This window comes from Leucoraja erinacea, chromosome 8 (genome assembly GCF_028641065.1).
Source record: "Leucoraja erinacea ecotype New England chromosome 8, Leri_hhj_1, whole genome shotgun sequence".
Lineage (NCBI taxonomy): Eukaryota > Metazoa > Chordata > Chondrichthyes > Rajiformes > Rajidae > Leucoraja > Leucoraja erinaceus.
In genome coordinates, this window is record NC_073384.1 from 22,054,369 (window position 1) to 22,070,630 (window position 16,262).

Here is a 16,262-nt window from a genome sequence, read left to right on the forward strand (position 1 = left end):
CACGAAAATTTAAAATCATTCATGAATGAACAGTGTCATTGGAAGGAGTGGGCTTTAAAAGAGAGCAGATGGAGGGGACCTAAGAACATCAGAAGGAGAATCAGGAGAAGGTTGTCCATCTCCTTGACTTGCTCCACCATTCATCAAGGCTGATCCTCTGTTGCAGCACCATTTTCCGCACTATTCTCATATCCTAGGATTCCCTTTAAAGCCCAGGAAACGATCAATCTTCATTTTGGACATACACATGACTAAACCTCCACAACTCTCTGGGATAGAGAATTCCCACCATTAACCACCCTCTGAATGAAGACGTTTAGTTTAGTTTAGTTTAGCTTAGTTTAGTTTAGTTTAGTTTAACTTAGTTTAGTTTAGTTTAGTGTGAAGAAGGGTCTCGACCCAAAACGTCACCCATTCCTTCTCTCCATAGATGCTGTCTGTCCCTCTGAGTTACTCCATCTTTAGGTTAGTTTAGGTTAGTTTAGATAAACTAAGCAGAAACAGGCCCTTTGTTCTTCTGAATCCACGTTGACCAGTGACCACCCCATACACTGGTACTATCTTACACACTAGGGACAATTTAACAATTACCGAATTACCAAAGCCAATTAACCCATAAACCTGCACGTCTTGGGAGTGTGGGAAGAGACCAGAGCACCTGGAGAAAACCCATGTGGTCACAGGGAGAATGTACAAACTCCATAGAGAGAGCACCCGTAGTCAGGATCGAACCCGGGTCTCTGACACTGTGAGGCAGCAACTCAACTTCTGCGCCACTGAGCCGATTTCCTCTCACCCTTCAAAACTGTAAGAATACAGTCCTAGTCAAAATCTCACAGTAAATCTTCTACATCGAATCTCCATAGAAATGTCATCCTTTGTTATGTAAGGCGACCAAGCCTGTGCACACAGTTGCTAGTGAGGAATCGCCAGGATGCTACACATTTGCAAAATACTTCTTTCATCACGCAATCAAACCCTTATGTTAAAAGGTGAGTGGATAGAAAATTGCTTCCTTAGCAGGTTTATCAAATATAAACTGAAAACATAAATATAGAAAATAGGAGCACGAGGAAGTTATTCAGCATTTTGAGCCCGTCCCACCATTCAATATGATCAGGGCAGTTCACCCAGATGATTACCCTTTTTTTCTTTTCTCCCCATATCCCTTGATCTTATCAAACTTTATCTAACGATGTTGAATATATTGAATTACTTGGTCTCAACTACTTCCACTTTTTTGGTGAAGAAATTTCTTTTCATCACAGTGGTAAATGGTTTACTTCATATCCTTAGGCAGCAAGTAATTGCAGAGTTGTGAACGCAGCCCAGTTTGTCACGCAAACCAGCCGCCCCCCCACCCCCCCCCCCCCCCCCCCCCCCCCCCCCCCCCCCCCCCCCCCCCCTTCCTGCCCCATCAACTCTGTCTGCACTTCACCCTGCCTTGGGGAAGCAACCAACATAATCAGCTCACACTTCAGTCATTCTACCTTCTCCCCTCTCCTAACTGGGCAGAAGGCACAAACATTTAAAAGGACCTACCACCATATTCAAGAACAATTTCTAATTCTCTGTTATCAGACTCCTGAACAGAACTCTCATAAGTGAAGGCTGTATTCGCAATCTCCCATCCTACCTAGTTTTGGCCCTTGCATTTTTTTAATCTGCACTTCCTCTGTCACTGTAACACTACATTCGGCATTCTGTTTCCTTTCCTTTTTGGGGGTCTTGCATGTGGGATCAGTGGACTATTCCTGTAGACTTGCTAACCGGTATGGCAATATTCTATTGGGCTGTTTGTGTGAAAATAATTTCACTGTGCATTTGCACTTCGCACATGTGACAATCAAAGCACCATTGAACCATTGAACCATCAAAGAACATCGAATTCTCCCAATTTTGTTAGTCCTTGCTGTCTCCTCCCCTTCCTCAGCCCCCCTGCTGTCTCCTCCCATCCCCCAGCCTTCGGGCTACTCCTCCTTTTCCCTTTCTTGTCCCCACCCACCCCCGCCCCCGATCAGTCTGAAGAAGGGTTTCGGCCCGAAACGTTGCCTATTTCCTTCGCTCCATAGATGCTGCTGCACCCGCTGAGTTTCTCCAGCTTTTTTGTGGAACCATCAAAGATCATCCCTTAGTTTCCTGGGCTCCAAGAAATAATGTCCTAGCCTGCCCCACCCATCCCTGTGGCTCAGGCCCACAAGTCCTGGCACCATCTTCGTAAATCTTCTCTGCACTTTTTCCAGCTTAACAACATTTTTTCTGAGTCAGGGTGACCAAAATTGAACAGTACTCCAAATACGGCCTCACCATCGTCTTGTACAACACAACATCCCAACTTCTATACTCAATACCCTGACTGATGAAGGCCAATGTACCGAAAGCCTTCTTGACCACTCTATCTACATGTGGTGCCATATTCAGGGAACAATGTACCTGCATTACACAAAAAAGCTGGAGAAACTCAGCGGGTGCAGCAGCATCTATGGAGCGAAGGAAATAGGCAACGTTTCGGGCTGAAACCCTTCTTCAGACTGATCGGGGGCGGGGGTGGGTGGGGACAAGAAAGGGAAAAGGAGGAGGAGCCCGAAGGCTGGGGGATGGGAGGAGACATGGGGGTCTGAGGAAGGGGAGGAGACAGCAAGGACTAACAAAATTGGGAGAATTCGATGTTCATGCCCCCGGGGTGCAGACTCCCCAAACGGAATATGAGGTGCTGTTCCTCCAATTTCCGGTGTTGATCCCTCTGCTCTACAACACTCCCCAGAGCCCTACCATTCACCGTGATGGTCATACTTTGGTTTTACAACACCTCATACTTATCTGTATTAAACTCCATTAACCATCCCTAGGCCACTTGACCAACTGATCAAGATGCTGCCGTATTTTTTGATAACCATCTTCACTTTCTATGATATCACCCACTATCACCAGATATCACCATTAGTGTTATCTGCAAACTTACTAATCGTACCTTATATATTCTCATCCATATTATTGAGATAAACCAGTAAAGCCATGGGCATCCTGAGCATCCCACTAGTCACAGGCCTCCAGTCCAAAACACAAACTTCCACCATCACCCTCTGCTTCCACCCATGAAGCCAATTCTCCATCCAACCCACTACAATGTGAGTGGTACATTAACCCAGAACTCAGCTACAACCCCACCCCTTACGACCCCATAAGAACCAGTGAGTCAGAACCCTCACAGCCGAGTCCCTTCCAGTCAAATATATTCCTTCCTCACCCCCGACTGGCTTTCCCTCTCCCTCCATCCCTTCCCCTTCCCAATTCTCCGACCAGTCTGACTGTCCCTGATTACATTTTATTTTGTTTGCTTTATTATCACCTTCTCCTAGCTAACAATGATCTATTCTACATTTTCCTTGATCTGCATCTCTTTTGATGTTTCATTTTCACACCTTACCCTTCCTTATCTGTGTCTCCCTCTCCCCTGACTCTCAGTCTGAAGAACGTCTTGACCCGAAACATCACCCATTCCTTCTATGCAGAGATGCCGCGTGTCCCGATCAATTATTCATGCATTTTGTGTCTATCTTTGGTGTAAACCAGCATCTGCAGTTCCTTTCGACACACTTACCCCCACCCACACCCTCAACTGATAGATGTTGTCCCCACCCACACACGATGGACATCTAGAAACTCTCTAACACACACTCACACACTTATACTGTATATGCACAAACACATTGTTACATGGACAGACAGCAGACACATACACACATTCTCAAACACATACATTCTGACACAGACAGGTGCGCACACACACTCATGTCTTTGTGCATGCATTATACCTTCTCATGTAGACAGACATGCGCACATTGTCACATGGACGGACATATACACACACGCACATGCGCACACACACACATGTACCCGCATGGACAGGCACATTCTCACATGAACAAGCGCACACAGGTATACAAACACACGCTTACATACATTTTCACACACACTCACATTGAGACACACTTGCACATGTGCACGCACACACACATATTTTCCCACAAGGACAGACACATTCTCACATAAACACAGACCCGCACATACACACACTCACGCATTTTTACACACATTAACACTACACAGGTGCACACACATTTTCACATGGACAGCACACACACACACAAACACTCTCACAGAGACAATCACACACCTAATTATACACAAAACACACTCACTCCAAAACACGCAGCACATTCTTGTGCTCACTCTCAGCCACACTCCTACCCATATGAGTACACTCTCTCACACAAACACATTTACACATATTCTCACACTTATACACTTCCACATATACATAATCACAGGGATGTGCACACACCCGCACATACACGTGGACTTACTGTATTGCCAAATCTGGAGGAACCGCCACACCGGAGGTGGTTACGGAGCCATGCAGGTAGGGTAGGGGTGGTGGGACGGGGGGGTCATAGAGGGTTTTGAAAGTGACCATGAAAACATTAAAACAGGGCTTTGCCAGACAGGTAGACAATGAGGGCCGGCATGTGCGTGGGTCGATGTGTAAATGGGACTTGGATACACGGCAGCAGAGACTATGGAGGATGACTGCCACAGGAGCATTGGAATCAGCCAGGTCTGGACCCAACCAGGTCACAAGCACAATCTCATTGCAAGCAGGATATCAAAGCTGTCAACTCCCATTTACTTCCACCGAGATCATTCTTTGAAGTGCTAAGGAAAGCAGCCTATTTCTTTCCATCTCATGGTTCAGCCCAGTGCTCTGGCCTGTTCATTATGATGCACGTGATTGCAGTGGCACTGTGATGATCCCAGTGAAATGGGTTCCGATTCTGCTACTCAAGGTAAACAGCAGCTTAGTTTTGTAACTAAGTTTTGTAATCTATGTCATTGGCTGCACAAATCCAGAACCAGACTCCATTCAGTTTGAGTTTCCCATCTACGTCACTGCAAAATAAAGAGCCTGCAGCACTATTTATATCAATGGGTTTCCTATCTGCGTTGTTGTATTTCTGAACATAATAAAGGTTCTCGATAACAAGCCTTTTATTGCTTGTCAATGTTCTCTTCCTGTCCTCCTCCTCTCTGAAGGCGATGATTCATTGTTGGGATATAGCTGTGGCAACCATCTGCGACCACCTCTATAACCCGTATACATGCATGAAGCTTCAGAGTGACTGTACATACACACACACATACAAACACACACACAAACACACACACACACACACACACACACACACACACACACACACACACACAGACATGCGCACATATGCACGCATGCACACATGCAATGTGGCGGTCCCACCAGATTTGGCAATACAGTAAGTCCACATGTATGTGTGGGTGTGTGCACATCCCTGTGATTATGTACATGCGGATGTGTATATGTGTGAGAATATGTGCACACGTGCACACACGGCAAAGTGGTGCTCGGCGGCAACATGGGCCTCTCCAGCAACGGGAGCCTCGGTGGCGGTGGAGCCTCGCGGTCGATGAGCGTGAGTGGGGGAGGGGAAGACAATGGGGACCTGGCATGGGGAACCAATGTGAGGGACGGTGGGAGAACAAAGGGGGGCCCTGTGTGGGGGAGGGGGGGGGCTTTGTTTAGAATCCTCTGTCCAGGGGATAAGTCTGTGTTTGTTGGTTTGTTCATTTGTTTCGGTGAAGGCGATGTGCACACGGCAGCCAGCCAACAGTTGCTTGTCTTTTTCTTTTTGTTTTCATTTTTAATTTCAAGTTTTTGTGTACCGTGTGTGTTGTGACTGTCGGCAGAACAATTTCCCTCTGGGAAATTTCCCTACGCATACACATCCATGCACACACACAAGCCGTGACACATGCAAGTGCACCCCATACACACCTATACGCACAGACACACTCGCACAGTCTCATATATGCGCAATCTCAGTCACACACATACGTACAGACCTTCAGTCTGTAGAAGGGTTCCGACCAAAAGGTCACCTATTCTTTTTCTTCAAAGATGCTACTTGATCCGTTGAGTTACTCCAGCATTTTGTGTCTATCGTCAGTGTAAACCAGCATCTGCCATTCCTTCCGACACCATCTGTATTGGTATTAGTATATTATTGTCATGTGTACAGAGATAGTGAGATACTTGGTTTTGCTTGCCATCCAGACACATCATCTACCACGCATGAGCACATCACAGAGTGCAAAAGAGAAAAGAAACAAAGTGCAGCTTATAGTGTTTCAGCCTCAGGGAAAGCGCAGATAAAAAAAAGTGCATTGAAGTAGATAGGAAGATCGGGTAATTCATCCCTCACATGTGAGAAGTCCGTTCAAGAGTCTGATAACAGCGGGGAAGACATTTCCTATTTACTTGTATTTGTTGTGGTGCGCAGAGCAACATGTAGCTCAGACCGGTAGATTGAGGTTAGATGACAAACCCTGGTCTGCAAGCAGAATGAAGGCAGATAAGAAGTTGGAGGGAAATATTGTTGTCAAAGGGAGCAAGATTAGCAGCCAGCACCAGCAGGTACACACAAAAGAGAGAGGAAAGACTGATGGGTTCAACTGCATTATTTCAACCCTGGAGCTACACAAGTAAGGAGGATGATATCAGGGCGTGGATTGGCTCGAGGGACTGGGATATTATAGCCAGAACAGAAACATAGCTGATAAAAATTAAAATATATGCAATACAGTAAGCAGCACAAGGTGATGTGAAGTTGCACCAGGTAAACAGATTTAGTAATCTTGCTTAGGGGGAAGCATTATCAAGGGTACTGGGCTATTCTCCAAATAACACGGCAGAGTCAGAATTTAATATCTCATCCATATAATACCACCTCCACCAATCACCAATTCATCAAACAATTCACCGATTTCTACAAATGCACCGTGGAAAGAATCTTAACTGGATGCATGACGGCTTGACATGGCAGCTGCTCTGTCCCCAAGACTACAAGAAAGTACAGAATTATGGACACAGCCCAATCCATCACACAAAGCAGACTCCCCACCCAATGACTCCATCAGTCTGAAGAAGGGTCTTGACCCGAAACGTCACCCATTTCTTCACTCCAGAGATGTTGCCTATCCCGCTGAGTGACTCTAGCATTATGTGTCTATCTTCGGTATAAAGCAGCATCTGCAGTTCCTTCCTGTACACCTCTCGCTGCCTCGGGTAAGCAGTCAGCATAATCTAGAATCGCTCACACCCTGGTCATTCTCTCTTCTTCCATCTTCCGCCGGGAAGATATGCAAAAGTTTAAAATTACGTTTCACCAGGTTCAAACAGCCTCATCCCTGCTCTTATCAGACTGTTGAATGGGCCTCTCCTATGTCATGGATGTATTCCCGATTTTTTCCAATCTTGCTCTTTTTTTTAATCTGATCGTTCCCTGTAACTGTAGCACTATATTCTCCCCTCTGCTTTCGTTCTCTTCTGCACTACCTGTTTTATTCACGTTTGGTATGATTGCCCTCATAAATGATATCATCTGCCCGGAAATCAAGCAAAACAAAGTGCACGTGTCAATAATAACCAATATTAACACCAATAACAAATGCGTCAATTTTTAAATGTAAAATTATGCCACCACTCTAATCTATAAATGAGAGGAGTCTGGAATTACTGACAGTGCATTAAGATTATGGGCATCCGTATTTAATATGAGTATCTTTTTCAAAGATAATTTAAAATATGTATATTTTAAGTCTTGGACTGGATGCAAGTGTGAGGGTTTTTATCAGCGAAGGGATGTAGTGCAAGCCGTTCATTCCCACTCAGAATTAATAGTTTAATAGAGATGGATATTTATACAAATTATCTGTAATGAGCTAAAGCTCAGCAAGCAGTTAAGCAAACATGGAGTAAAATTATAAATTGCTCAGAGTAGCCAGCCACTTGGTGAGAATAATCAGAGAAAAGAACAACGTTGTATCCAAAACTGTGTTGCACGCCTGCATTAAATGTTGTTTTACAAAATAAAAATACAGAACATGTTATCAGATTGTTACCGAGTGTACAGGTGAATGGTAGAATGTGGGTCGATTAAAATGGGGGTAAGTCAAGTATTAATGTGAATGGGTGCTTGGTGGTTGGCACAGGTTTGGCTGAAGGGTCTGTTTCCATGTAGTGTGAATCCATGACTCGATGTTATTAAATTCACTAGAACTAATGGTTCAAAGGATCTTGTATTAACACGTGTACCAAGGTATAGTGAAATTCTTTTTTTTTGCATACATATCAGTAAGATTATTGTCATACATGAGTACAATCCCCGATTAAATATCAAATACATGGAAACAGCCATTTTCAAAATCAAGTGGCACACAGGTACCAAACAACTCTGGTGACCCGGGTTCAACCCTGACCGCCCAATGCTGTCTGTGTGGAGTTTTTACGTTCTCCCTGTGATTGTTTTTGCAGTTATGCAGTGACTGCTGCTGTTTTATTTTCCTTCAGGATGCTTTGGTTTCTTCCCACATCCCAACCAGATTTTGATTAGTTGAAGGGTACTGAAGAAGGATCCTGACATAAAAGTTGCACATCCATGTTCTCCAGAGATGTGTAGGGAAGAACTGCAGATGCTGGTTTAAATCGAAGATATACACAAAATGCTGGAGTAACTCAGTGGGACCAGCAGCATCTTTGGAGAGAAGGAATGGGTGACATTTCAGGTCGAGCCCCTCCTTCCAGAGATGCTGTCTGACCCACTGAATTATTCCGGAACCTTGTGTCTTATTTGTAAACCAGCATTTGTAGTTCTTTGTGTCTACAATGGCTGATTACTTAAGTGATTTGTTTAAGTTTAGATGTATTATTGTCAGATGTACCAAGGTATACTGAAAAGTTTTGTTTTGCAAGTTATATAAAACAGATCACATAAACCATATATGGGTACAATTAGTTCAAACTCAAGTACAATAGATAGAGCAAAGGGGAAGATACAGAGAGCAGAATATAATTCTCAGCGTTGTTTATTGTAGCACATCAATTCCGTACACAAAGTCCAGTGTCCTGAATGGAGTAGAGATGACCCAAACTGTAGAAACAAAGAACTGCATATCCTGGTTCATTCACAAAGTGATGGCGAAACTCAGCAGTTCAGGCAGCATCTCTGGAGAACATGGATAGGTGATGTTTCAGTTTGAGACACTTATTCAGACTGATTGCAGGAGGGGAAAGCTGGAAAATGGAAGAGAAGGGAACAAAGCGTGGCAGGTAATAGGTTAACACAAGTTGGGGGGGGGGGGGGGGGGGTTGGTTGATAGGCATAAGGTTTAGTTTAGTTTAGTTTAGAGACACCGTCGCGGAAAGAGGCCCTTTCGGCCCACTGGGTCTGCGCCGACAAGCGATCCCCGCACGTTAACACTATCCTACATCCACTAGGGACAATTTTTATATTTACCAAGCCAAATCACCTACAAACCTGTACGTCTTTGGAGTGTGGGAGGAAACCGAAGATCTTGGAGAAAACCCACGCAGATCACAGGGAGTATGTACAAACTCTGTACAGACAGCACCCGTAGTCAGGATCGAACCTGGGTCTCCGGCGCTGCATTCGCTGGAAGGCAGCAACTCTACCGCTGCGCCACCGTGCCACCCGTAAAGGTTGGAACAAAGATCAGAGGTAAGAACGGTAGGTGTGAGACGGGTTTGAAGAGTTGCAGCTAGTGAAGACGGGGGGGGGTGAAAGCAGCAGGGAGTGGGGGTGTTTGGAGGGGAGAAATAGGTGGGAGTCCAGGGAGCGGGAGTTAGTTAGAGGTTATCTAAAATTGGAGAATTCAATGTTCATACCATCGGGTACTACTTACTAACTCACTAACATCCATCCTGCCCTCAAATTCACCTGGACTATCTCTGACACCTTTCTCCCCTTTTATGTCCCTCCATTACAAGGGACAGACTATCAACTGACCTGCTATAAACCTAACAACTCCCACAGTTATTTGGACTACATTTCCTATCACCCTGCCTCTTATAAAGATGCTATTCCCATCTCTCAATTCCTCCATCTCCACTGCATTTTCTCCCAAGATGAGACTTTTCATTCTCATGATTCAAGTCAGGACCCTTATTCAGGCTCTTCTTCAGTGAATAATAATAATAATAATAATAATAATAATAATAATAATAATAATAATAATAATAATAATAATAATAACACATTTTATTGTCATTATAAATACATACAACAACATTTCAGCGCACTGCCCAAGGGGAGCTCCAACGTATAGGATAAATAATAAGGACAATGGAAACAACAAAAACGGTAAGAAAAACGTTGTCGTCAGAATGTACAATATTTCACAGTATAGTGTTGTGGCAGGACAAAATATTGGCTATGGAGTGGGGTGTGTATTCAGTGCAGAGCTCAGAGTGGTGATGGCCTTGGGGTAGAAACTGTTTGTTAATCTTGTGGTGTGTGATTTGATGGACCTGTTACGCTTTCCTGAGGGCAGAGGGGCCAACATGTGCCTTGGGGTGAGATGAAACTGTTTTTTAAGATCTTGTGATGTGTGTGAGGTTTTGATGGAGAAACTCTGTTACGCATCTTCCTGAGGAAATAGGCAAGTTTCGGGGAAACCCTTCTTCAACTGATCGGGGGTGGGGGTGCTGGGGACAAGAAAGGGAAAAGGCGGAGTAGCCAGAAGGCTGGAGGGGGGGAGGAGACAGCAGGGGAGCTGAGGAAGGGGAGGAGACAGCAAGGACTAACAGAATTGGGAGAATTCGATGTTCATGCCCCGGGGGTGTAGACTCCCCAAACGGACCGTTTGGGGAGTCTACACCCCCGGGGCATGAACATCGAATTCTCCCAATTCTGTTAGTCCTGCTGTCTCCTCTCCCCTGCTGAGCCTTCTGGTACTCCTCCTTTTCCCTTTCTTGTCCCCACCCACCCCCAGATCAGTCTTGGTTTCGGCCCGAAACGTTGCCTATTTCCTTCGCTCCATGAGATGCTGCTGCACCCGCTGAGTTTCTCCAGCTTTTCTGTGTAACCTATTTAGTATGTGTGTTGCCTTCTGCAGGCAACGAGAGCTATAGATCTCTTCCAGGGCAGGCAGGTGTGTGTTGGTGACCTTCTGGGCTGACTCTCTGCAGAGCCTTCTTGTCAGCCGCAGAATTGGTGCCATACCACACCATGATGCCATGTGTCAGGACACTCTCTATGGAGCAACGGTAGAATGGTAGCAGCTGTTGTGGCAAGTTGACTTTCCTGAGTGATCTTAGGAACTAAAGCCGTTGTTGTGCCTTCTTTACCAGGGGGTGCTTGTTAGTTGACCACCTGAGATCTGCTGTGATGTGGGTGCCCAGGAACCTGAAACTGGAGAATCTGTCCACTCTTTCTCCGTTATGTGCAGTGGGGGACGGTCACCCTGCTTCTTCCTGAAGTCAATTAATGAGCTCTTTTGTTTTTTTTGCATTGAGTGCTAAGTTGTTCTCTGAGCATCAGCCTATTAACCTCTGTACCTCCTCTCTATAAGCTGACTTATCGCCCTCAGTGATCTTCCCCGCCACTGTAATGTCATCTGCAAATTTAATTATGGTGTTCGTGCTGTGGGTCAGTATGCAGTCATAGGTATACAGGGGATAGAGGAGGGGCTCAGCACACATCTTGTGGAACTCATGTGCTGAGTATCAGAGTGGGGGAGTGGTGATGTCCCATCCTGACTGACTGCGGCCGGTCCATAAGGAAGTCCTTAATCCATAGGCATCCAAAGGTCCCAAACCAAAACATCACCCATCCTTTTCCTCCAGAGATGGTGCCTGACCCGCTGAGTTACTCCAGCACTTTGTGTCCATTTTCTGTCTATTGGCTCTGGGACATGGTTCAAATTCCACCCCTAAAGCATGAGATTTAAAGAAAATCCTTGTGTTGGTAACTGATCATAAGATCATGTGATAGAAGAAGAAATAGGCAATTCGGCCCATCAAGTCTACTCCGCTATTCAATCAAGACTGTTCTATCTCTCCCTCCTAACCTCATTCTTCTGCCTTCTCCCCATAACCCTTGACATCTGTGCTAATCAAGAATCTATTTATCTCCGCCTTAAAAATATCCATTGACTTAGCCACCATAGCCTTCTGTGGCAATGAATTCCCCAGATTCACCACCCTCTGACTAAAGAAATTCCTCCTCATCTCCTTCCTAAAGGATGTTACTTTCATTCTGAAGCTAAGACCTCTGGTCCTAGATTCTCCCACTAGTGGAAACATCCTCTCCACGTCCACTCTATCCAGGCCTTTCGCCATTTGGAAAGTTTCAATTGGGGACCCCCTCATCCTTCTAAACTCCAGCGCGTAGAGGTCCAGTGCCATCAAACACTCATCATATGTTAATCCACTCATTCCTGTGATAAAACTATCCTGTTTATTGGTGCCCTTCCATATGTGATTCTGATTCAGCATTGTTGAAGCAGCATGCCACTAAGTTCAAAGGCAATAAATGCCCGCTTTACCAGAGAGATCCACAGTCGGCGAACGCCTCCCCCACTCAAGAAAGGTGAGTTAAGAAGGTGACTGGTTCAGCCACACCTGTGTGAAGGTAACAGCACCCACATAGAGGGCTTCTGCTTCTGTGAACCACTGACCCCTGCTGGAGCGTTGGAGATGTGCACGTTGGGTGAGAATGAAATGCAGGCAGGAAAGTGGCGATGAAGACGGTGGAAAAAGTTGATTGAGGTGCCCCACATGGTTGAATGTCTTGCTGGGACACACTCTGAGCTCAAGCCCGAAAATATACCTCTTTGAATAGGATCTGGAAAACATTGATAGAATGAGACTCCAAGAGTCAATGCGTTGAACAAAAAGCAGTGAGGTAAATTGATTATTGAAGCTATGCAGCAATTTAGAAGTAAAAACATGTAGATAAATGTTTTATAAATGTAATTATCAATATGCCTGCTGACACAAATTGACATGTTGAATGATATTATTTATTAATGGTTGTTTAGATTTCATTGCAATTATGATACTAAAAAAATATATTATTTTAATCTCCAAGGGCACAATTAACGTTAAACTGCGTGGAATTCTATTCCGCGGCTCCGGATCCACATTCCAGTCGGAATCCATGACGGATCTTGTACCCAGCCAGCAGCCCTATATTAAAAGTGGTCGAGGCAGCCGACTGAACATCTTTTGTTGCTTAATCCTTCTGAGTTGGCGGGGTCTGAGCGCAGGAGAAGCAGGCACCGGGCAGAGAAGGAAGAGTGCGTCTGAGGATACGTTCCTCACGCTCTGCATGCAGTGGACTGAGTGAATGTGCAGACGGAAGTGGAGACAGTCCACACTTATTTGGTCATTATTCCAGATCGGTGAATTGAAAGCGACAGCAACGAGAGGGGGGGAAAGTATATATTTTGTATATTGTTGCTGTGTTTCACGGGTAAGTTGCAAATGCATTCTTCCCCCCCCCCCCCCCCCCCCCCCCGTGTTTAAATAGCCTGGGTAAAGTTGCAACGGGACAGGGTCAAGCAGTGAGTTGCTTTGAGGGTTGTGTATTTAGTTCTCTCGGCTCCGTTGCGTTTTGATTCAGGGGTGGATTTTTTGTTGTTGTTGCATGCTGTTTGTTTTTCTGCATTTTGACGACATTTCTTACTTTCCTTCACCCTCCTGCCTCCTGAAGAAGTAATGGCCGAGCGAATGATGATGAGCCACGGGCGATTCCCCGAAGGACTCAACGGATTACCCGTCCGGCGGATGGCCATGAACCCCTATGCCCAGCACCAGCACTCTTACAGCGGCCTGATGAGCGAGCACCCGGCCGTCGGCTCCTTGTTACATTACCCAGGCGGCAGCAACGTGAACTCCAACAACGGGGCGATGAGGCATCCGATGGTCCCCGGGGGAAGGCAGGCGCCAGTCGGGCACCTGGGCAGCGTCTCCCCGCAGAACATCAGGTACACCACTGGGCAACAACAACAACAGCAGCATCAACAACAACAACAACAGCAGCAGCAGCAGCAGCAGCAGCAGCAAGCGCCGCCGCCTAACCCAGCGCATCCCCAGTACATGGGTCCGCCGGTCCCCGGGAACAGTCCAGCCGCACAGCTCGCTGCCAGTATGCATTTGCAAAAATTGACCAGTCAGTACTACGGCCACCAGCATCACTATAGCCTTACGGAGCTGCACCCCAACAATGCAATGCAACACCAACAACAACAACAACAACAACAACAGCAGCAGCAGCAGCAGCAGCAGCAGCAGCAGTACACAGAGATGAGGCATCACAGCCCCTCTATGCCACCTAGCCATCACATGTCTGCTGCAATACTGCCACCTAACGTTATAGACACGGATTTTATTGACGAGGAGGTGCTGATGTCCTTGGTGATCGAGTTCGGCTTGGACCGCATCAAGGAACTCCCCGAACTGTGGCTGGGACAGAACGATATCGACTTAATTGCCGAGTTTGTTTGTAAACAGCAACCCAGCCGGGTGAGCTGTTGAAAAGGAAGAGGGTGCGAGAAGATTTTAACAAAAAAAAAGAGAAATGCAAAAAAAACTCCCAGGATCGAGAATATTCTATTTACATTCACATCGGAGAGGAAAAAAAATCTTTTTTTAATTTGCTGTTTCTCCCGCAGAATGTCGGTGATTTTCACCATTGGGTTTGATTACAGATTTCGCAGCACATGTAACCCGTAATAGATGCAACTATTTCTGTTTCGTTTTAAATAGTTTGTTATAAATATTTCTTTTTGATTTTGAAACAAAAGAACCAAAACGATAACTTGTAGACTGAGCCCCTGAAAAATCTCACCCCATCCATAACTTGAAAGGGGGGGGGGTGTACAAGGGTTTGTGGAGATATCTGCTGGGATTTAAAAAAAAAGAGTTAGTTCACCTTTTAAAAAAAATAATTAAATCACTGTGTATCGTTTGAATGTTAAGCCTGCTGTGTGGATAAGAGGGTGTTTTTTTTTTTTGTTTGGAGGAGAGCGAGCAAGAAAAATCTTCCTCGAAAAGCCTTGAATGCAGTTAACCCGATTTTTGTTTTGAAACGGCATTGATAAAGATCACGCAAAAAAAAAAAAGCCGAAGGGATGTGTGATAGGTGTATTGGCTTCATTGCTTTTCTGCAAAAAAAACTAACTCGCAGTTTAAAGGAAAAACAATCCTGCCTTTTTTAAAAGAAAGTCCTGTAACTTTAATGACAATGGACTTTCACACAAAGACAACATTCCTCTGGGCTACGTTTCCCAGCCTCCTCCTCCTAGTGAATGTTTGGGCAGTGCAGGCTGGAATGTGTGCGTGTGTACATGTGTTCTTGAGTGTGGGGGTGAAAAACATTTCCCAAAAGTTTCTTTTTTTTTTAAATACTTAATGTTTCTTTGTTTACTTGCCACTACAGTGCTGATTTATAGTTTACAATGATATTCTGTATTGAAGCCATTAGGTGTGGGGGGCTGGGGAGAGAAAAAACATGGACAGTATTTTTTTACAAACGTAAATATTGCAGAAAATGTGTGTTTTCTTAATTTATTATTCAATGCTTTGTTTATTTTGAGAAGGTTATAATAAAGAGCCTGGAGATTATGGTAACTGTAAATGGTCCCGTCCTTTGTCAGAATCCCTGTCTTAAGGCTGTGAACAAAGCTTCAAGTGGACTGACATTCTGCATTGAGTTATTGAGCAACTTTTCTGGCGGGGAGAGTGGGGGAAGGGGAGGAACAGCAAACAAGAGGATTTGAAAGGGGCACACACGGTCAGGAGAATCTTGATTATAAACTCCACGCTGCAGTCAAGCCATCCTCTCTCGTTGTTTTGTGTTTTGCAAGCTACCTCCTGTTTGGTAACTAACAACAATCGGAGGTGAAGAACACATTAGCAATAAACTGTGTGTCCCTGGTTTTGAATCTCCCCCAGTACACTGCTGCGGAGAAAGGGAGCCTCGGCTCTACAGAGGCACAGTTCACTCCCTCCTCCTTGTCTCGAGGTGGTATTCTTTCTCTGAATGGCTGTAGGGTTAAACCTCCCCACGTGGCTTTATTAGTATGCTCTGGGGGGGTGGGGAGAACTCTTAACTGGTTACAGAACAATCTACTAACAACCAGCCTTGCTCTGTTTTCCTCCTTTTTTTCAAGTGTGTTTGTGTTTCTATTGCTGCATGGCAGTGTTGTACACTTGTGTTTAATCATATTTCCTTTCAATATGTTTGAGTGACTACGAAAGCATATTTTTATTTTTATTTTCTAACGAGCATATGTATGCATCCACCTCTCTGCCTGCCCTGCCTGTTTCTGATTCTGTGAGTAAGGGTGGCTGATTTTAAAAGTTG

The 16,262-nt window shown here is 45.1% G+C and overlaps 1 protein-coding gene across 1 annotated transcript; it reads left to right on the forward strand.

The window, feature by feature from the left end:
* The first annotated feature begins 12,669 nt into the window (after window positions 1-12,669).
* cited2 (Cbp/p300-interacting transactivator, with Glu/Asp-rich carboxy-terminal domain, 2) lies at window positions 12,670-15,520 on the forward strand. The gene is made up of 3 exons (XM_055639174.1): window positions 12,670-12,797; window positions 12,984-13,367; window positions 13,608-15,520. The coding sequence occupies exon 3, from the start codon at window positions 13,613-13,615 to the stop codon at window positions 14,429-14,431; it is 819 nt and encodes a 272-aa protein (XP_055495149.1). The 5' UTR covers window positions 12,670-12,797; window positions 12,984-13,367; window positions 13,608-13,612; the 3' UTR covers window positions 14,432-15,520.
* Window positions 15,521-16,262: the final 742 nt, after the last annotated feature.